The sequence below is a fragment of the Anthonomus grandis genome, chromosome 4 (assembly GCF_022605725.1).
Source record: "Anthonomus grandis grandis chromosome 4, icAntGran1.3, whole genome shotgun sequence".
Lineage (NCBI taxonomy): Eukaryota > Metazoa > Arthropoda > Insecta > Coleoptera > Curculionidae > Anthonomus > Anthonomus grandis.
Window position 1 is genome coordinate 42135861 of NC_065549.1, and position 22738 is coordinate 42158598.

A 22738-nucleotide genomic window follows, 5' to 3' on the forward strand; every position below is an offset into this window, starting at 1 on the left:
TTTTAGATGATGGTGGCTTAGACAATCACGTAGTACTTAGAAATACTAATCAAATACCAAGAGATACATCAGTTGAACCAAAAAATAAAAAGAAAAGATGTCCCACTTTTTGGAAAAAAAAATGTTCGCAGAGACAATAAGAATTCGGGGATTCCATATATAAACTCAAAAGGAAATCACGTTCCAGGCAGGTTCTTAGGTGAACCATGCAACAATTCTTGCAGGTAGGAATAAGATTGACACTTCTTTAAACGTAGATCATAATTTTTTTTCAATTTCGGATTAAATGCAAAACTCGTATTAGCCAGGAAGAAAGGATAAATATTTTTACATCATTTTGGAATCTTGCAAATGTTGATAGGCAACGAGATTTCCTAAATAATTTGCTAGAGGTTATCGATTGTAAAAGAAGAACAACTGGCACTAACAACTTAAGAAGACTCAAATCTATGACATTTTATCTGTGCATTAAGGATTCTAGAATAAATGTATGTAGAACAATGCTACTTAATACCCTTGGTAATAAAAAGGGATTTTTGAATTTTGCCATTAAAAAACGTGTCCCAAATAGTAACACCACAGAAAAAGATAAGAGAGGCGGTTATGGTAACTCTAAAATATCAGATGATGCAGTAAATTTTTTAAAACAACATATTCAGAAACTTCCTACAGTCTCTTCTCATTACTGCATAAAATCCAAAATTGAACCTAAAGCAGATGCACATAGTTATACCAAGAAGTGCCAAAGAAAATATGGAATGTTTAAAGGAGTCATTCTATCCCCATATTTTTAATTCTCATTTTAATCTATCATTCCATAAGCCTCGAAAGGATAATGCCTATGAATCTGCTAACACGGAAATCAAAGTAAATTTGCTGCAAAACTATGAAGATCACAAATAAATATAAATAATATTTTTAAAATATTATTTATTTTATATTTTTTTATTATATTTGATCCGTTATTAAACCACAACGCGGTATATAAGAGCACCCACACTGATAGATTTTGTATTATTTGCTATGAAGTTTGATGTTCCAGAATGGGTCTATGATTTTGTTTTCCGATTTGAGGGATCTTGCTGTGGTATTTTTTGGCAATGGCTTTGACTTTCTCCATGTTTCTATATGGGATTGTGTGACATCCTGCACATTTGTTCGGTATTCCTGGGTTACACAGCTGCAATTCTGAAATAAACTGTTGGCAAATAATCTTTCACTTTATTTGAGTAACATCGCATCCTATATATTTTCCAAGATCCTTTGTTTCAGTTCCCTATACAACTCAATATTTAAAAGTAGGTGAAATGTATCAATATAAACTATTTAAGAGTGCAAATACAATTATAATTATTAGAACCATATCATTACTTCAAAAACATCTGACATTATCATGTAACGGCTTAGGCAACGAAGGTGTTGGGTGCGGAAATTAATGTATTAACTTACTTAATAACTATAGTATAAGTCACAGGTTAAAAGGAAAACGATGGCATTTCTCTTATATCTTCTTTACAACAGTCCGATATAAATGGAACAATATTTACGCGAAGACGTGCGACGTATTATACTGCATTTCCCCTTTCAACGGCAAGCGCAAGTTCGCAAATTCTAATTCCTGCTAAAATATCAGTACCCCAGCAAGAATTCGGCGGGCCGTTATATCATTTTGGTTAAACCTAATAATTATTCATCCTAAATATGTCTATATTTATTTTTAAATGTTATATTAACTAGGAAAATCATAATTTTCCCTTCAGCCAATTAGCCTGACCAATTGTGCACTCCAAACTTTCTAACGTTACAAATAAGTTTTAAACTTAAAAAGTAAAGAACTTCAACGATTGACAAGAACGAAAATCCGGTAAATAACCCCAAAATGCCGCCACAATTGGCAAGAAAATCAACCCTGCCATACAACTCGTTTCGTTCAGATGTAATAAATTGTTGCTCTTTAAAGAATATAGTGATCCTGGTGAGCGCTACGTTGGGAAACTCGGATTTATTGGCCTTAAATGCGTCGAACAGATCAGGCCACATAAAGTCTGCTTGCGATGTTTCTGCGTTGTACACGAGCGACATGCAACCAGGCAAGCAGTCACAGTCTGAGCTTGGAACATCTTTGACTGATGAGGCCGCGTAGTTTTCATACCGGTGCATTGATAATTCGACGGCTCTTTGACGAAGTTCCTCTGGAATTAAAATAGTTCATATAGTAAACAAAAATATAGAGATGCAACTGTCGATTCTAAAGTACACCTATCACAACAGAAGGATTAGTATTATTACAGTCGATTCTAATGTACACCTATCACAACAGAAGGATTAGTATAACGTTATAACAGTAAAACGCACGGCTTTCAAATTAGGGTATGGTGAACATACTGCAACTACCCATTGACATAAATACCTCGTACCTTGGACTCCCGTTTATTGTCAGACAAAGAAGGTAGTAGGTAAGTTATGCCCGAATGACATGGAAAGGGCGAACATAAAAGAATCAGCCCAGGCGCTGAGTTTGAATTCTGTTTCATCGGCCCATGCAATACTATAACATTCAAGCAAACAAAGATATTTATCGATTTTAATCTTAACACATTTTTTTTGTATAGAAACGAAATCATTAATGAAAAGCTTGTGAAGTAATGCTCGTAGAACATTGTGGTTGATTAAAAATCAATTATCTGCTAGTTTTAATGCCGTTCATCAGTTATTGTGGTCATCTACGTACCTAAAATTAAAGAACATGAGATTAAAACAACATGTTTAAAACTGGCTAAGTATTTTCCTTTATTAAGGTCCATCACTTGTGTCATGTCACAGGTTATAATGGAATTAACACTACAATTTTTTCTAAACTATTTCCTACTTAATCTAGTGCTAGTACAAATATAATTCACTTAAAATTAGAAGGTTATAATATCTGCCTACCTCTTACTAATAAATATATCCAATATTTGTTAGGACTAGTCCACGAACTTAATAAATATACCTGGACTGCCAATTCAATGAAAAGTAAATGACCACTACTAAGTGGCCGCCATTTTGCGTGATTGTGTCCTTTCGATGTTGGTCACTCTGACAAATTTCAGTTGTGCCAATTGTAGGGGAACAAAACAACTAAAGTTTTTGAGAGGTTATGTTTACAAATACAAATTAGAAAGTTACATTTAGTAGAGATGTTGATTTTCGTTACTTTTGATTACTCGTTACTAATCGTTACTCGACTATTAAGTAATCATTTAAACTATTCGTTACTTTGATTACTATGATTACTGTACTGATTGTGTTACTTTTATTGGTATTTGCAAGTAAAATATCGGTATCGATTGACAATAATCATGCACAAAAATTAATAATAAATATTAAAAAAAATTAACATTTAATTAAAAATAAAAATGCTGATTTGGTATTTACCTATTAATTAAAATGTATTGTTTTAAAAAAAATTTATTATTATAAAAAAAAACAACAAAATGTGACGTTTAGAAAAATAAAACTTATAAATGTTGGTTATTATGTAAAAAAATGATCATTTCCACGTTTTTACCTTTTAGGCTGTTTCTCCTTTCTGACAATATCTGTCCTGCGGTGGAAAATGTCCTTTCAGATGGGACTGATGTTGCTACTATGCATAAGTATTTTTTTGCTAATTTACAAAGATGAGGATATATTGCCGTTCTAGCTTTCCAGCAGTCTAATGGATTATCTTTTCTGTTCAAAAGATCCTCAGCTATATAAGAGCGACATTCTAAAATAGCTGCTATTTTTGCATCAATTTCTTTTCGCGCAGTTGCAATTTTATCCAAATCTACCCAAATCAAATTTTTCTGTCGTTCCGTTTCGGAATCTGCTTCTTCTAGTAGATGCTCAGTTTCACGTGGTAAATCCCGGCGTTCTGCACCTATCAACCGAGCTACTTCTGTTTCAAAGTGTTCTTTGGCCAAATTGAAATTATGTTCTGATAAAAAAACTTTAAAACGTGCATACATACGTACGGTGGTCTGCGCTTGATGCTGTATAAATAGTATAGAGTATAGGTATTAGGTAGTAATCAAAGTAATCATATGTTTTTGAATTCGGTATTCGTTACTTCGGGTATCAATGTGTAACGAGTACTCCTGTAACGAATAGTTACTTTTTCAACATCTCTAACATTTAGTTAAGAATTTAAGAGAATTGCCTTAGATCTGTGATTTTTCTTGTATTTCTATAACAATTTCGTTAATATTTATTTAAGGAAGTAATCCTCACCTAAAATGAGATAAAGTTTCAATTAACTTAAGATAGATGCATGGACTTTAAAATATTTGTTTAATTATTCTGATAATCTTGAATCTTATAAATCCTAATACCATGAAAATGATGATCTTCATTAAAATTTTTGCTTGTATTTACTTTCTTTACTTTCGTTTCTTTTAATTTTTACTATTACGACTTTTACTTTCCTATTTACAGTGTTTCCACATTAATAGGTACAACCATCCGTAGAAATTAAAATATAGATGATTTTATGAGGGTTTGTAATTAGCAAGGGTTTATATAGTAAAAATATACAACTCTTTATATTACTCTCATCATAAACACAGACAGACAATTTACAATAATTCGGTTTTGAGAAACAGTGAACCAAATATGTTTAAACAAGGATGGTGATCTATTATCCACATCATATATCCATCCCATGTTTGCATCGATATTTAGAGTCGACGATGTATCGATATATCATTGAAAAACTTAACCATTAGCATACTAATGCCGCCTTGCAGAAATACGATAAAATCAAGGATAATCAAAAAGTATGAGGCAATTTCTACTGTTTATAAGGAAAAGTTGGCGAAAATTGATAATTTAGTTTTAACTACAAATATTTGGACCAAGACGATGCAGATGAAAAGTTTTCTGGGCATAACTGTTCATTTTTTGGAAGGCATAAATATGACGTCTAGTTCATTGGATGTCATCGAGCTATCGGAATCCCATACCGCTGATTATATTAGTGACATATTAAATAAGGTTTTACAAGACTGGAATATAAAAAATGACTCGATCACAGCTATAGTCACTGACAATGATGCCAAAATGTTGAACGCAATTGGAAATTTTTTTGGCATGAACAGGCACTTAAGTTGTTTTACTTACACATTGAATTTGACTGTAGAAAATGCATTGCAACGCTCGCGACTTGAAGTTGTTTATGAACCCCAAATCAATAGTATATGTTTAGTTAAAAGAGCTAAAACTATATTTATGGCACTAATTAAAGAAATACAATAAAATACAAAGAGAGTAGAAATCCGACTGCAATGTATATCCAACATTGAACATTGCCCGAATTGGAAAGAAAACAGCCATATTGTACATGAATTTGGTAATCTTCTTAAATTATTATTAATTTTATCAAATTATGGCTAATTTTTTAATCCTTTTTACTTTCTGAGCTTAGAATTAAATATTATGATTATATCACACTGGATTCCAAGTAAACCTGGTACAATCACGCAGATATCAGTATGAAGGACACCTACAAGCTTACGGGCTGTTCCAAAATCATTGCTACCCCTGAACAGAGAAAGCAAAAAGTGGAGTCCAATGCCTCGGATGCCTAAGCATCACAGGAGCTGTGTAAGCGGTATTAACCAGAGCCCGTAAAACTATATTGAACCTTCCGACCTTGAACCTGTGGAATACTAATCGAGATTATGAACTACAGACACTCGCTATGCTAAGATCTGGTCGCAGGAATTACTCTCGTTGTGATGGGGGGTGACGATATATGGAACGTGTGATTGTCTGAGAATTTGTAACGATTAAGGCATGCAGAGAGGATTAGCAGAGCTCTAGTAGGCCTACATTAGTAAATAGGAGACCATGTTATACATAAACGATTTCAGAATGAACTACATAGCTGGTGAATGCTTCTGTTTGCTAAAACTACTGGCTGTGATAGTTTTTTAAGTTGAAGTATTCAGTATATTTAAATGCGGACAGGAAATTTTAAACTGTGGATACCGCAACACAGTCGTCTTTAATTCTATTACAGCAAAAAAGACTAGATCCAAGTTTGTTCTGGAATATTTAAAGGTTCCACACGAATTAGTGACGTGGGGTTAAGAGTTCCTGGCCATCAGGTAATGCTGGTAATAAAGAGATAGACTTGCTAGAACCGGATTTTCAAAACTGCCGGTAACTGCCCTGAACATATAATCGGTATAGCCCAATGTGTATAGCTATCTTGTCAATTAAAAACAATAAACTCCGAAGATATGCGGCTTCCGGTATAAGCCTCCTACTCTGTTAGTCTCACCAGTCAATTATCTCTTTTAAGTCGATCAAAAATCTCGTTTAAATACATCCTAGCACTTGAAAGGCAATCACCACACCCAGGTATTTCGGATAGTCCGGAGTGCCTTTGGGGTTGATAGAAAAAAGAAACTGCTAATTATGTTGTTGGGGAGTGGCCAGTAATTACGCTAGATTCAAATATCTAGGCATTACTTACACTGCTTTACTAACATTACTTACACTTAAATAGCTCAGACCAGAGTAGCTTTTCCAAAATTATTGACGTCTTTGGTAACCCTCAGTGGGGGTAACATAACGAACCTATCAGGAAGTTGACTATATGCTTCCCACTATCCCCACCAAACTTAAATTCAATTTTATAATATGAGATAGTATGCTATAAGTAAAAAGCGTTTAGTTATAAAAACTATAAGTTGGGTGATTTATTTCTCTATTAATCTTTTTAACAAAACCTGCTTAGGTGTTTTGGTTTCCATTTTTGTTATCATGTTTATGGATATAGGAATCATCATTTAGAAGGTCTGGAGATCCAGACCAATAGTGAGGTCCATATTTTTTTACGTTACATATAAGTTTAAGGCTCAAAAAGTAAAGAACTTCCACTATCGACAAAAATGAAAACCCAAGGAAAAGGCCGAGAATGCCGCCACAGTTGGCCAGAAAATCGACTCTACCATACAGCTCGTTTCTTTCTGATGTGATGAATTGTTGTTCTTTAAAAAAAATAGACACTTTAGATATCATCAGGTCAGGTTCCGTCACGTTTCTTTTAAGTGCTTGAAACCACTTTTGCCACATAAAATCTGCCTGGGACGTCTCTGCGTTGTATACCAATGATGTACAGCTAGGGAGGCAATCACAGTCAGGACTCGAGTCTTTTTTTTCTTGATCTGATAGTTTGATGGCTTCGGTACGAATTTCACCTGAGGAAAAAAAATACATTAAATATAATGTAAATACATTTTGCAATTTTGATTTATCTGTAGGAACTTCAGTGATTAATACGATAAGATGAAAACAGTGGGCGAGAAACATTTAAATTACACTATTCTCCTCTGAAAATAGCACCCCTTTAAGAGCGAGAGCGTTATAACCACACTGTCAAGATTATAAAAGACTATGAATTAGAATAAGAGTTAAATAAAAGAGAAAAGAAGCTAAAACAACTCAATTAACAAACTACTTCGGAATAAGGATAAGCGTATGGGACATAACCAATGAGCTGGCTACTTGCGCCAAATCGGAACAGAAGCCAGTAATCCAAACAAGAAGTAGAGACTAGAATAAGGAGATTGATAGACGCTATACGAATTGATAGATGATATCTGGAACTGTTTATGGTTGCAGACTGTTAATTACCAAAGAGAAACTCTACATTTGCAGCATTAAATCTTGCCGGAGTGAAACGATGCTCTAGAATAACAGACGGATATACCCCTAAGCAAGTAGAAAGCTTTGTAAAAACGTTAAAGAGTGTCCAAAAAAAAACAGATGTTGATATGTAGTTCCTACCTCAACTTAATTACCTGACTATCAAATCCCTAAAAATGCGTAAAACAACAAGATTAAATAAAATCTATGCTAGCAGTATAAATACAGGGTGCTCATTTGAAAACTTCCCACCACGGATTTATCGAAAACCACTGTTTAAAAAAAACGCCGAAATACGTCAAAAGGTTTGTCAAGGGGGACAACTTTCTAACCTAAAATTACTTCACCCCCTTTCACCCATTGCCTCCCAGGGTCATTCCCTTAAATGTTCCCTTTAGATTTTACTTCTAAAATGGTTTACACACTAGCCGAAAGAGTGGAAATTATTCTAATTTATGGTGCCCAAAATCAATGTGCTCGGCAAACTGCCGTCACGCTTAACGCCAGACATCCGGAGAAGATAACTTTGCATAGGTATGTTTTGGACCTTGTTATTAAGTTTACTGAAACTGGATCTGTTGCAAATAAAAAACGTGATCATCGGCGAATTTTGGATGAAGCCGCTCAAGTTGAAGTTTTGGGTTATTTTGGAATAAATCCTAATACTTCATTACGCAAAATTGTTGCTGCCACTGGTATTTCATTAGGCTCTGTTCACACAGTTACCAAACTTCATAAATTTCATCCATTCAAAATGAAAATATTGCAAGAGTTAACCGAAGACGATTTCGATAGGCGGGTTGAGTTTTGTGAAAAAATGACTGAAGCGATTAATGATAATACTATTCATGTAAAGAATATCTGCTTCAGCGATGAGTGCACATTTTATCTGAATGAATTTGTTAATAAGCATAACTGTAGATATTGGAGCAATGAAAATCCTCATGCATTTGTAGAAGGGCATACCCAGTACCCTCAAAAAATTAATGTATGGGCAGGCATTTTAGGAAATAAAGTGATTGGGCCATTATTTATTAACGGAATGGAGACATTTATTTGGATATGTTGGAAAATACCATCAATCCGCTTATCACTGAATCCATTGAAAACCAAATCGATGATGATCATGGAAACCCTATACTTGATGAGGCTGAAATATATTTCCAGCAAGACGGCGCTCCTCCTCACTATGTTCTTCCCGTTCGGCAATGGCTAGACGACGAGTTTCCAGATAAATGGATAGGGCGAAGGGGGCCTATAGAATGGCCTGCTAGATCTCCTGATATAACGCCGTTAGACTTTTTTCTATGGGGTCATTTGAAATCTATTGTGTTTACTCCCCAACTTGAAAGTTTGGATGAACTTCGTCAACGCATCAACGACAGCTGCCATGATATTCCACAACATGTTTTTGAAAATGTCCGTCAAGAATTTGAACATCGCCTATATCATTGTTTGGCCAAACACGGGCAACATTTTGAACACTTATTGAAATAAAAAGTGATATTTTCATGTTTTTGTTTTCTATCTGAACAAATTAAGATAAACAAAGATTTTTCTAATTTTCTCGAAAACGAATCGACCGATTTAAAAAAATCAAACGTCAAAATAAAAGACTTCGAAAGACCTTTTAGACAAGCTATTACTCGATACCTCTTGCCATTTAAAATTTTTGAGGGGATGACCCTGGGTGGGGGGGGGGCAGAGGGTGAAAGGGGGTGAAGTAATTTTAGGTTAGAAAGTTGTCGCCCTTGACAAACCTTTTGACGAATTTTTTTTTTTTTTTTTAACAGTGGTTTTTGATAAATCCGTGGTGGGAAGTTTTCAAATGTTCAAAACACCCTGTATATGAGGTGTGTTCAGAAAATAATGGGAATGTTTATTATTTCCCGGGTTTAGAGAGTCACATTCTCATTTTTTTTGTAATGTTGATACACTTGTCTTAAAACATGATAAAATTTGTAGCTGGATTCATTGTTTACTCTGTCAGTGCCAGCTGCTAAGCTTCGATGTGTTCTTATGAACTCGGCGATTTTCGTTTGTTAACAAAAAATGAATCATAAAATTTGTATCAAATTTTGCGTAAAAAATTTATTAAAGTATAAGAAAGTGTGTGAAAGCTTAACAAAGGTTTATGATAAGTCTGCAATGAGTAAAACAAGAGCCTATGAGTTTCCGAGATGGCCGTGAAGACGTTGAAGATGATGAATGCCCCGGACGCCCCAGTACTTCAACAACCGATGGAAACGTGGAAGAAGTCAAAGAAATGGTTATGAACGATCGCCAACTTTCTTTCACTTCTTTCACGTTTCCATCGGTTGTTGACGTACAGGGACGTTCGGCGCACCATGAAATTTTTTCGAATGTTTTGGGGATGAAATCCGTCGGAAGCAAAATTTCTTCCAAAATTGTTGGATTTTCAACAAAAACGAAAATGCTCAGGAGTCACTTAATGAAATAAAAGACGATGCAGAAATACTGAAACGTATTATAACAGATGACGAAACATAGGTTTATGGATATGACGTAAAGGTTATGCTCACTGTGTTCTTCGATTTTAATGGCATAGTGCATCAGGTATTCTTGCCACGAGGTCAAACGGTTAATAAGGAGTACTACCTACAAGTTCAACGTTTACGTTTATATTACGTTATATGACGAAGCAATCCGAAAAAACACCCGGATTTGTGGCAAAACAATCTATGGCTTTTGCACCACGATAATGCATTCTTCATTGCTTGTTCGTGCATTCTTGGCCAAATACAAGACTGCAACGATGCCTAAGCATATTTGCTAGTCATGGCTCCATGTAACTTTTTATATTTCTAAAAATAAAGGGCATCTTAAAGAGTCGTTCTTTTACAAGCATAGATGATATTAAAAGCGCATCGCTGAAACAGATGAAGGCATCCCAAAGATCGATTAATGTAGACGAATAAATATGTTTTTTTCCAAAAAACTAAAATTTCCTTTATTTTCTGAACACATCTAATAGATATATATGTACATGGATAATTATAAGTATGAAAGAAGATATTGCAAAACGACAATAATACGGAAAAATGCGCTGATTTTAAACTTCGTGAAAGCAGTACATATCAAAGGAATGTATGCGAGAGTAACTGAGGATAAAATCAAAACACATAATAAATGCTGAATTCGCATAAATTTATAGAGTTGATAGTCTTAGGTTCATATGCTTACAGTAACAATCATGGTCACATTCAATGTTGCTCCACCCAATGACCAGCCAGCCAAAATGTTTGTTCGTGTTAGTATTTTTTGGTCTTAAAAGTGAATTGAAGCTTCTCGTCTCCTGGTTCCAAAAGTTTTGGGATTACTTACAAAACTTTAGATCTCCGAATTAAGAATTTTATAGTCAATTTAAAATTACATCCGAAAAAGTGATAACTTATTGATACTATAAAGATCTTAACAGCCGCAAATGTACCAACTGCTTTACTGCATTCGGCAATTATCTTGATGGAGCGAGCGAGAGATACAACTTGCGACATCTCGGGACGTACCTAAAAAGATAGTGAATATCTCGGAACATGAGGCAAGTTCAAGTCTGAATATTGGCGCGACATTTAAATTGAGATAAATAATAGGAAAATGAAGTGTAAATAAGTGTTTCTTACTAAAAACACTGGAATAATACTTAGACTACTGTCTTAAGTCATTGTATTTAGTATTTAGTAATCTGTAACGAGCCAAAAGGTTGAACGATGCCTGACCAATTCTAAAGCCAAGATATCTATTTTTAACACAAAAATACTGAAAGACTAGACACTAATAATGACCTTGGATTTCTATCAAAATATTTTAGCTGTGAAATGGAGAAATGCAAAGTTTTAAATTAGGAAAAGCTTCACTGAAGGTGTAACTTCTGCTAAATAAATAATAACAGGTCTGTAATCAACCTCTATACAAACGATTTATCAAAAATCAAACCCTTTAAGTAGCTAGTTGTTTCTTAGTGATATGTGAGTACTGTATCACCTTTGGTAAAGATTATGTCATACTTTACAAAATAGGCACTTTAATTTTGTATCAAGAGTGTTGTGGTTTAAAAAAAATTAAAATAAGAAAGTGCAAAACGTTCTGCTTCATCTTGGCGTCAATTATTGTGGGTGACGCCTGCATGGCTTAATTTTAAAATATCAATATCTCAGAAATATTTAAAAATGTGCACGGTATTGAAACCAAAATTAAAGAGGAACTGTTCTATATTTTTAGTTTATATTATCTATGGTTACGAAACCAGGAATGCAACAAGTCCTTGTACATTTACTTACCTTGCTTTCAATACTTTATAATAAAAAAAATTGTAGATACTTACTTTATTGTGATAAACGATGTAATTTAGAATTCACCAGATTTAAATCATAGAAAATTTCCTCTAAATGTTTAATTTCGCGGTTTATTTGTCAAAGGTGCCGCTCAAAGGCTCCGCCATTGGCACATTTGAAAATAAAGTCAATTGTAAAATAAATTATCACTGTTGCAACTACAACAATGTTGCTAAGTCTCATACGAAAAAATGTAAAGGTCGGAATAAGTTAATTTAAAATATGTAGGTTAGTTTGCAGCAGAGCATTTTTCCAGTTAATTTAGCAGTTGAAAATTAAGTTACACTCTAAACTTTTGTTCAAAACCAAGACCTTGATATTGAAAAAAGTAAGTAAGTAAAAAAAAATTGAAAACTATTAAAATACACTGCATGCCACTTTCAATTGCTTCTGAGATATTGATAATTAAAAACAAACGGATTTGTACATCTAAAGCCATTCAGATAATATGACGAACATGAAACAACATTGGCATTCGGTAATTTGCCATATCGTATGGTTTAAGTACAAATATTAACATTGATACATGATTAACATTGGCTAAGCTTTTCTCCAAAGTTGCCCCCCGAGTGCGATTTAACGCTTGCCAAAATGCAAGCGGTAAACCAAAAGAGTTTGCACTTACCTATCTTAACTTTTTTAAAGCCTCTGTACTGTTATTAATACAATTACAAACATAAGTATAATTAAGGAGGTATTAAAAATAAAAACGACGGCTCCGAGCATTTTTTAAAAAAAGGAACAGCGGAATTTTAAATTAAATTATTACAACCTTTACGTTTATTAAATAAATAGATAAATAAAACGAAAAAATATATGAGCGACTCATTATTTATTATTCAGGAAAAGATTTTTATCTTAAGCACAAACACTCAAATAATTATAAACGTTTTCACTGCATATCACAACTATACTAAAGTGATCGGTCACGAGTGGTAACTAGTTCTTCCGATGCCTAACCTTTGCTATGATACGCACAAATCGGTTTTGCCGTTTGGCACTTATTTATCTCGTAAAGCTCGATAAATAATGAAAAGATATGAGAATACCAGCTATTCTCCATCATTCCGTAATGACAATCTTCCGCCGAGTATATAAGGAGTCGCGTCGCCTCTGAGAGAGTTGACAGCTCAAGTTCAAGTTCAGTTCGGAATATTAGCGCGATACTTAAATTGCACAAAAATGGACTTAACGAACAATAAAAACGCTACATTGGTGTCGGATGCGGCGTATGAATTGGATGTCAGTCAACTGAACATTGGTGAGGAATAAATATTAGTAATAATTATTATAAATCGTACTAAAGTGTGTAATAATGCCAAAGCTGGTGGATTTAAAAGTTGCTGAGCTAAAAAAGGCGCTGGAGGAAAGGAACTGCGATACCATGGGAAATAAAAAAGCCTTGCAGAAGCGCCTTTGGAGAATTATTTGAGGAAGGCGATGACACGGACAACTTTATTTTTGTTATTGTTAGCGATATCGGTCAATTGTTGCAAGGTTCGAAAAAAAATTTATTTGCTGGAAAATTCTGCCAATCTGGAAGAAGGCTCTTCCACAATAAGAGAGAATTAGGCCAGGTTGGAAAAAAGATTTTGGAAGACAAGAAAGAATTAAAAGAAGAAATTTTGGAAAAATATTTTTCACTGGAAAAGCGAATACTTTCATTGAATGATCCAAGATGTTCAAACAAAATTGCAACATAAGACGTCATTATTATCGATGAGCTGCCATGTAGACCTTCAGCAGTGGACAACAAGAACGAAGCTTGTGGCAATTCCGTATTGCCATAAGTGTCGTTCTTGTTGTCCGTTACTATTGGACTGATACGCCTTAAACCGCCTCAATTTAATAATAGTACATTATGGAATATTTGTCAGAGAAGGCTACTGCCCTTTGATTTTTAGAGGAGGTGAACAAGGACTAGGCTCGTATTCAGCAATTGATTCCAGGACAGGACGACTTGACTGGTCATCAGCAAGCCCTAGCAAGAAGATCCTGTTCGGAGATGAGGAAAGAAAGATGCTAAAATGCTTAGAACCACCATCGTATTCAACGAACTAGCAAGCCTCTACAGTCCCAGACGCGTTAATAAAAGACTCGATCTACTATTTGGTGTACCTTTGGAGTTACATTCAGACCAAAGAAAATGTTTAATCAGAACATTTGTGAAACGCTTGGAATGCAGAAAACGAGCATTACTGCATTATGCCCGCAGTCAGATGGCATGATAGGACGAACAAATAGAACCATTAATCGATTTTTGACCAAAGTAGTCTTTAGCTACCAAAGAGATTGAGAGAGGTGTCATCATTTGTTCCTGCTGGCTTATCGGTCAGCCATCTGTGAAAGCATAGTGGTAGAAAGAAAACTCCGTCTCCCATTGGTACAACAACGATGACTTGGTTTGGCTCTATGATCCTAAGAGACAAAAGGGCGGCCTATCACTGCAACTTCAAACATCTTGGGATGGGTCTTACATCAATGTTGTTCTTTCCAGTGTTAAAAGGCCGGCGAGGTGTAAATCTTGAGTCATTCACTTTAACATACTGGCTCCTTATTATGGAAACCATGAAGACGCTAAGCTGTGGCAAATCCATCTAGAGTTGGTGAGTTGACCTTTGATCATCAGTCGACTATCAGTCTAATGGTCGAAAGAGTCCGTACGGCATGACCTTGTGCAGCAAGACCTTGAAAAGTTCGGAAAAATTCAAGAGTTGGGTCTGTCTAACTCAGAGTGGGGCCTCAAGATAACCGAAGAGACTGGTAGAAAGTCACATCAGAAGACAACCTATAAGGACACTTGGTACGCTTTGTGTTCTCTAAAGGAGGAGTTGCTTGCCGATAGTCTGAGAAGCCTAGCAATTTCCAAACTCGCATGTGGATTCGAAAACTTGGACTAGAGGATAATTCGCAGCATGTTAAAAGCGGTCTTCAAGTACGCCCGTAAGGCGTGCGAGTTCTGGTGTGCTGTTTAAACCAAACCCTAAAGTCGTTTTCGAGAAAAAAGCTTTGATTTTTATTTCTACAAGAGGTATAGTTGGAAGAGGGGAACCTTTTGCAGATATCGACATCCATCATCGGGACGAAATAAGCTTAGGAAGGGGAAAGTGTAACGATTTTGAAAGCGCCGAGAATACCAGCTGTGCTTCGTTATTTCGGAATTACTTAGTTAGGTACACCGCACGACGTATCTGGAGACGCATTGAAAATCAGCGAATCTCCCGGAATCATGGTCAGATATTTAAATCGGACATTACTAGTAGTAAATAAAAACGATGTAAATAAATATTTGTAATTGTCGTAAGTGGTCGTGTTTAGTACCCTTATAATGGTTGATCTTGGATGCAGACATCAATGTATTAACTGCTACTTATCTTCTACTATTTGAAACACAAATTAAATTTAAAGCAGGCCTAAACGTGCGCAAGTAGGAAATGTTCTGGTCATTCTCTCTCAAACATTCTCATTTTCTATTTAACTTAGAGCATTGTCGATGTTTTTCTGTTGCATATTAATACTTGGGTATATCGACACCCAACAACGAAATTTGCCGGGCATTTATATGAACTGTTTACGTAACCAAAACCACAAATTACTCTAACCCAAATGCTAGAGACTATTAAAGACGCGAATCGATTTCTTTTTTTCTCGAGAAAGTGTAAATAAACCGCATAGATGTTGAAAAATTGAATAAGGTTAACGTTAATGTAATTCGCGTAATAGCACAAACATATGTTGTTTAATTAATTATATCAATAAATTAAAACATCAGTTCTCGGTTTATGATAAATCATTCGATAGTATATATTACTTAAAGCGAACATTTAATTAGTAAAAAAAGCTAAAATAGGCTACTTTTATCTTTAAATCATTTATATATTTTAGCCATGTGAATATATAGAACACAAAATTATTTTACTTACCGTTGGCATGAAATGCGCATATAATATTTCCAGAGCCGCATATTGGCGTTCCTTTTTCATCTGTAAAAAAAATATAGTTTTAATAATTGTATATTCTACGACATAAATTTCAATGCCGCTTATTATTAGAGTGCCCTAATATTAGGGTGTATTGATACAAACTGGTGATAAACGAGGACATTTCGAAAAAGGAAAAAAAAAAACCATTTTCTTGTAAAACTTCAAATAAATTTGAAAAAAGAAAAATGCACCCTTCTTGTATCAAGAACCCTAATTCTTAAGATTACTTACGTGGCATGTAGTAGGACACACATCCGCATTTCTTTAAAGTGTAGTTCGTCAGGCATTCAATCTCGCAATTTTGCTGAGTGTAGGTTTGGAAGAACGCAAGATTTCGTTCGGTTGGAAAATAACACTGCCTCATATGAGGCTCGTAGCTTTTTAAATTTTCGGATGTAGTCATCATGTCTGGTTTTATCGCTACTACTACTTCCTGATTAAGTGGGGCACGGAAATATTGCAAGCTAACACGAGGTGTTTCAGCTGGATTATGAAGAAGAATCTAAAAAAGGAGATTACCATGAGAGAAACAAATTCTGTTATTATTTATAGTATCCGTTCGTGTAAACGATATGACTTTTATTAGTCTTAAGAGTCAAACTAATGAGAAGGCGGTGGTCTTGGTTTTCTAATTTTAATATTATTGACTCACTGTCAGTGGATTTATTTCCATAAAACGTTTGAAGAAATTCAACAAAAAAGTCAACATTCAAAAATAGTTATAAGATGAAGGGTACACGGGAAAAAGGGGGAATGTCAATTTTCTCCATTTTTCAGTTTTGCATCGCTGGATGCACCTTTCAATATGATCTTTTTTACAGCCTAAATTGCACTGCAATAACGAGGATGGTCAAGATTTTATCGCGGTTTAAAAATATAGCATACACGTAAAAAAGGGGGAATGTCAATTGGCAACATTGGAATTTATGATTGGAATCTGTAGTCTGTACGATACTATGCAGCGTAAAACGTTTTGTTTCGTCAGTACACCTTTGTTTTTAACCTTGCTGTTACTATGGCATTTTTTTCTGAGTTTTCGTGATTTAATTATTGAAATAATGGAAGAAACAGATATGAATAGTGAAGTGGACCATAAACAAGCAAAGACAAGTAAGAAAAAGAAAATATTTGGGAGAATGAGTAACAAATAAAAAAATTGCTGGCATCAACCCACGAAATTGGACCTGATTGTAAGTGTGTACGATTACATTGTTTCCAAATTGTAACAGAAAGAGCTAGGATTGATATAATAACAAAATTTAATAAAATGACGGTAAATGAACAGAACAGTTATTTAAGTAGGCTTATACAAGTGAGTACAGTTTTTCAACATAGGCCCAGACAAGCTGAAGAAAATGCTTTGTTACATGACTGTTCATATTTATATCGTGTGCGAGTAAATAGTGAAGGAGGTATCATCGAGGTTCCGGTATGTTATAAGGCGTTCCGTTCTTTACATGGAATTTCAAAGAAAAAAATTGAACTTATTCAACGATACATTAAAAGAGGTGTCCAGCCTAAAGACGGTCGTGGTCAACATCAAAACCGGAGAAATCGTATAACTAAAGACACCTTTGACGCAGTTTGCACCCACATTGGGTCTTTTTAAAGGTCGAATGAGTCATTACAGTCTTAAAGACTCAAAGAGGACCTATTTGCCACCTGAGTTGAATGTCCCAAAAATGTACAATATGTACAAAATAAAGTAACCGGATAATAAAGTGTTGTACAAAAAATACCGCAAAATTTTTACTGAAAATTTTAATATAAGTTTTGGGTGTCCTAGACAAGATACGTGCAGCACTTGTGACCAACTGAAAATGAACTCAAAAGTTATCCCGATGGTAGCTGAAAGGAGAAACTGAAGCTGAGGGAAAATTAGGAAAGCTATCAACAGAAAACAAACTAAACCTGATAAAGGCCAAGACGTTCTATGCTCGAAAACGCCAGTCACGGCTAGACAGTCAGAAGTCAATTAGTCGAGAATCTATTGCAATGGACTTCCAAAAGAACTTACCTGTGCCGAATAATTGACGTTTTGTATGTTTAACATCCATGTCCTTTCTAATGGCGAGTCGTACTTTTATGCCTATGACGAAACGGTTGCTTGCAAAGGAGCAAATGAAGTTTCTTCTTTTCTTTTGTAATGGTGCAACTGGATCCCGACTTTAAAGAACTGGATATTTTTTGCGACTCCTGCTGTGGCCAGAATAAAAATTGGACGATTTTTCGGATTGTTCATTATTGGGTTCACCATGCCAAACGATTGAAAAAGATTAAAATGCACTTTCCAATAAGAGGACACTCATACCTGGAGTGCGATCGTAATATGGCTAACATTAACCGAAATAAATGGGTTGAGTTACCTAAAGAATGGGTCGAAGGATTTGAAGGTGCTCGCTTAAAGCCATCGCCTTTTCGTGTAACTGAAGTTGAAAGTAATTTTGTTCGTGGATGGACTCAGTTCTTAGACCAACACTACTTGAAGAAATGTCTATTTCAGTCTAGGCCTATAAAGGAGTTAATTGCTGAAAAGGAGCATCCACGCATGTTGAAACACAGACTTACGTACAATAGGTATTGGGATGGTTCTGTGATTAATAAACCAGGTTCAGTTCTACGCTCATCCTGAAGTACAATCAGGACAATTTATTCTTCCTGACGTTGCATACCAAGGTGAGCTATATTATTATTTTTGATTAGTTTTACGAACATTAAATACCTACCATTTCTTTGTCAGGGCAACATACAGTCTTTAAGTTAATTGAAATTTGTTTTGTTTCGAAACTTCATAGATCCTTTCTCTTTCTTTATAGAACCGTTGCCAAAAACGTTTGAAAAGTATAAGGACCTTCAAGATCTTAAAAAATTCTGTGGGGAGGAAGCTCAAAAGTTTTATTCCCATCTTCCATGCAAGGCTCCAAAATCAAAAGCTAGGAGGATGCAAAAGGCTACTCCGAAACCAGAATCTACAAAGCAGCGGCCTAAACAAAGCAAACCCACGGTTGCAAAAGGGGCATCAATACGAAAATCTAGAAAATAGGCCATTCATTTTCTTTTCCAAACGGACATCGGACGGTGGCAATTTGTTGTTTTTTCATATTTTTCATTTTTTCTGTAATAACTTATATTTTCGTTAGTTTCGTTGCTTTTTTTTAAACATAAATACCAACTTGTTGAGTTATTGACATTCCCTCTTTTTACATTAAATAATTAGTAAGTATAAACGTATTTTTAAACAATCAAAACAATAATTACTTTAATAAAAATACTTTTTTAGTAGCATTAGATTGAAAGTTTAAAAACCTCTTTTCTCAAATAAGTTAAAAATTGACTGTCCCGCTTTTTTCCGTGTACCCTTCAGATAATAACGTTCTTACTGTAATAATTGATAAGTGGAAAAAAGTTTTTTTTTATATTAGAAAAATTAACCTCAGATTTCTAAGACTAAGAGAATTTGAAATATCTTACTTTGAACCCTTGCACAGGACCTCTGCAGATGAAATCCAAATCGGTTTCATAAGCACGTAAAAGTAAAAGAAATCCAGAATTAAATCCCGCCGATAAAGCACGTCTAGGATATGTTTCCAAAGAAGCCCCGGGAGGATATCCGTTCTCTAGATTCCAACCATCTGATTTTTTATCATGAGACATGTAGTCGCCGTGTGTATATCTAAAATAAGTGATATATCTATAACGGTATAAAAATCCAAGACGGTTAAAAAATGGTGAATCATTCAGAGGCAATTTTGTTCTTGGTTTTAATCAACAATATCACGATCACATACACCACTTAAGATAAGTAATGTTTCTTGATGATCTGATGCTGAAGGTATTTTTTTGTGAGGTTGATTCTCATTTGGCCTCATTCTTCAAGCAGACTTAAACGCTCTATGGCAATGATTCGCAAGTAGATACTCTATTGCTTATTCTTTGGATCGAATGTTTTTGTATTATTCTAATAAAACTAAGTACCTTGGTGTTTTATTTGATAAACAACTTACCTTCTCGGATCATTTTACAAAGATTAGTCTGAGGGAGGTTGCCGGGCGTTAGTTTATAGAATTTGTATTATTTTTTATTGACAAGAACTAATTTAGAAATAATTTATACAGGTCCGGACAACAAGATTCTTAGGAGCGAAAGTAACCATTTAAAAAGAAACAAAAAGCGATTCTCTTATTCCCTCCCTACTAACTACAGTCCGGCTCATATTAAACGTAGAGATGGCTAAGATTCTGAATCCACATTGATACGTAATTACGGATCCGTTGGGACCACGTGATTGATATCAGCCAATGAGAGACCCAAAAGGTTTCACGTACCTACGTGAAGGAAAACACGGATAGAAGTTGGATAATTCGAACTTCATTTCGTATTTTTGGTCCATTGTACTATTTGTTTTTTATTGTTATTTATGAATTTTTACCTAATTCTTTTTACTAGTTGTTATTTTGTACCATTGTTTTTAGAATATCGAGTTTGGATTCGACCCCGGGTTCCACATATTTTAAGTGTAACTATTGCGGCGTTTTAATGAATAGTCAGTGCCAAAATTATTTGGAACACCAAGGTTTCCTAGTATATATGGAGGAGAACTAGGAGGAGTCATTTTACGGATACGCTTATCTCTATTGGATGGGATAAAAGTCAAGGATACGCTTGACAGCCTCACGTATCCGTAATTACGTACCAATGTGGATTTAAGATGAATCCACATTTATACGTAATTACGGATCCGTTGGGACCACGTGAATGCTATCAGCCAATAACAGACCCGAAAAGTTTCACGTACCTACGTGAAGGAAAATACGGATAGAGCCCAAAATCGAGCTTGCTATTGGCTGATAGCAATCACGTGGTCCCACGGATCCGTAATTACGTAACAATGTGGATTTAGGCAGAAGTTGGTTTTGAATGTCAGTCCGTATTTTTGGTCCGTTCTACTATTTGTTTTTTATTGTTATTTTTGAATTTTTACCAAATTTATTTTTATTAGTTATTTTGTACCATTTTTTTTTAAATGTCGAGTTTGGGTTCGACCCCGGGTTCCACAAAGCACTGCAATAGTCACATTTTATCATTTTAAATGTGACTATTGCGGCTTTTTAATTAATAGTCAGCGCCGAAATTATTTGGAACACCAAGGTTTCCTATTCCTTTCATACGAGGACAATATTTTAGCTTTAGCTTTTAACTTTAATGGCCTCTATGGGATCCGAGAAACCCTTTACAATCAAGGCACAAAAATAAGTTGAAGCAATTGCGGGAGGTCAAAACCGAAAACACCAAAAACACCACTAAAAATATAACGTCATTTTACGGATACGCTTATCTCTAGTAGATGGACTAAAAGTCACACATAGATAGGCTTGACAGTCTCACGTATCCGTAATTACGTCCCAATGTGAGTTCAGGCTGAGACGTATTGCATTTGCTCGTCATCGGTAAGTGCAAGTGGAGAGTAATAGATGAAGCACTGTGGTTTTTTCTTAAAGCTTTGTCTTTGAATTTTTGTTGCATGTTAAAGCATAAGTATTTTTTAAGTACCCAAGAAAGGAATGTGTCAGGCCGGTATACTTCCATTGTTAGATGATTTCTCGAGTATAAACTAGTTATTTGGTCATCCTTTGACCCAGTCTTACGATAAGATAAAGAGAGTGTGCTTACATATTACAAATTTTCCTAAAATCATAAACAAATACATGATAAAATATAATTTTACAAAAAAAAAATATATAAATTCGATTCCAATTACTAACGCACGAATATATGGACTAAGGCAGTTAATAATGATTACATTAAGAGGTTCACAAATTTTAAATAATACAGATTTTTTTAACAAGTACTCTTTGGGTAATCATTTGTTTTGACTTACACATTTTCTTTTAATAGTTCCGATCTATCGAGCATGTTGAATGTATAGCAAAGTCCTTCTTCAGTTAGTATAGGTGTAAAAAAGTCTGCACACGATCCATTTATAAGATTATGTTTACACGACCATAACATCTCGTCAAATTGTGGAGCAATCTACAAAAAAAACCAAAAGTAAACGGTTAATATGAAGTGTATTCCCAGGTGGTTTAAGCACTTACACCCATTAAAAATTCAATAGTATCATAGTTAGTAGTCTTCTTTCCTTTATTAAAAAGATGACTTTCACAGACTAGAGCCAAATCAGCAAATTTTTTTAGTCTGAAAAATATAGACGAATAGTTTATTTTTTAGTATTTAAGTCTAATATATCTTTGCTTATTTTGTGTTTAGCACATTTTAAATGAATATACTTGATTAGGTATTTTCCATAATTATCACAGATACTTTGACAGAGAATACTCTGACCGTCGAGGATATGTGGAATGGCCAGCTCGCTCGCCAGATTTGACACTTCTAGACTTTTTTTTTGGGGCTATTTGAAGCAAAAGGTGTACGAAACTGAACCTGCTTCAATATTGGATTTACCACAGACAATAACAAATATTTGTAGAGATATCGATGTTAGTGTATTTGAAAATGTTCGGTAAGAAATTTCGGACCGACTGTTCTTGTGTCAAGAAGTTCAAGGCAACCATTTCCAGTACCTTCTCAATTAAACTCAATGTATTTACTCGATATATCAAGTTAAATGCTAATGTATTCAGGGGATTATTAAATGTACCACCAGTTTGTAGTAGGTAAAGATATCGAATTTTTATTCTAGGGTTATAAAGTACTCGTCAGAAGGTT

General features: G+C 34.7%; 1 protein-coding gene across 7 annotated transcripts in view; it reads right to left on the bottom strand.

Annotated features, from left to right (window-relative positions):
- Nucleotides 1–913: 913 nt before the first annotated feature.
- LOC126734807 (pickpocket protein 28-like) overlaps nucleotides 914–22738 on the bottom strand; it is a 49189-nt gene continuing 27364 nt past the window's right edge. For 6 of the 7 annotated variants that reach the window (XM_050438554.1, XM_050438555.1, XM_050438556.1 and 3 more), the window contains exons 5-10: nucleotides 22108–22207; nucleotides 21891–22042; nucleotides 19484–19685; nucleotides 16244–16514; nucleotides 15953–16012; nucleotides 2766–7229 (exon numbers count right to left, since the gene is read on the bottom strand). In XM_050438554.1, coding sequence (XP_050294511.1) covers nucleotides 6763–7229; nucleotides 15953–16012; nucleotides 16244–16514; nucleotides 19484–19685; nucleotides 21891–22042; nucleotides 22108–22207 — 1252 coding nt within the window. In that variant the 3' untranslated portion in view covers nucleotides 2766–6762. Of the gene's footprint in view, nucleotides 2193–2765; nucleotides 7230–15952; nucleotides 16013–16243; nucleotides 16515–19483; nucleotides 19686–21890; nucleotides 22043–22107; nucleotides 22208–22738 lie in introns of those variants that run through there. The other variant, XM_050438558.1, reaches the window with a different exon arrangement.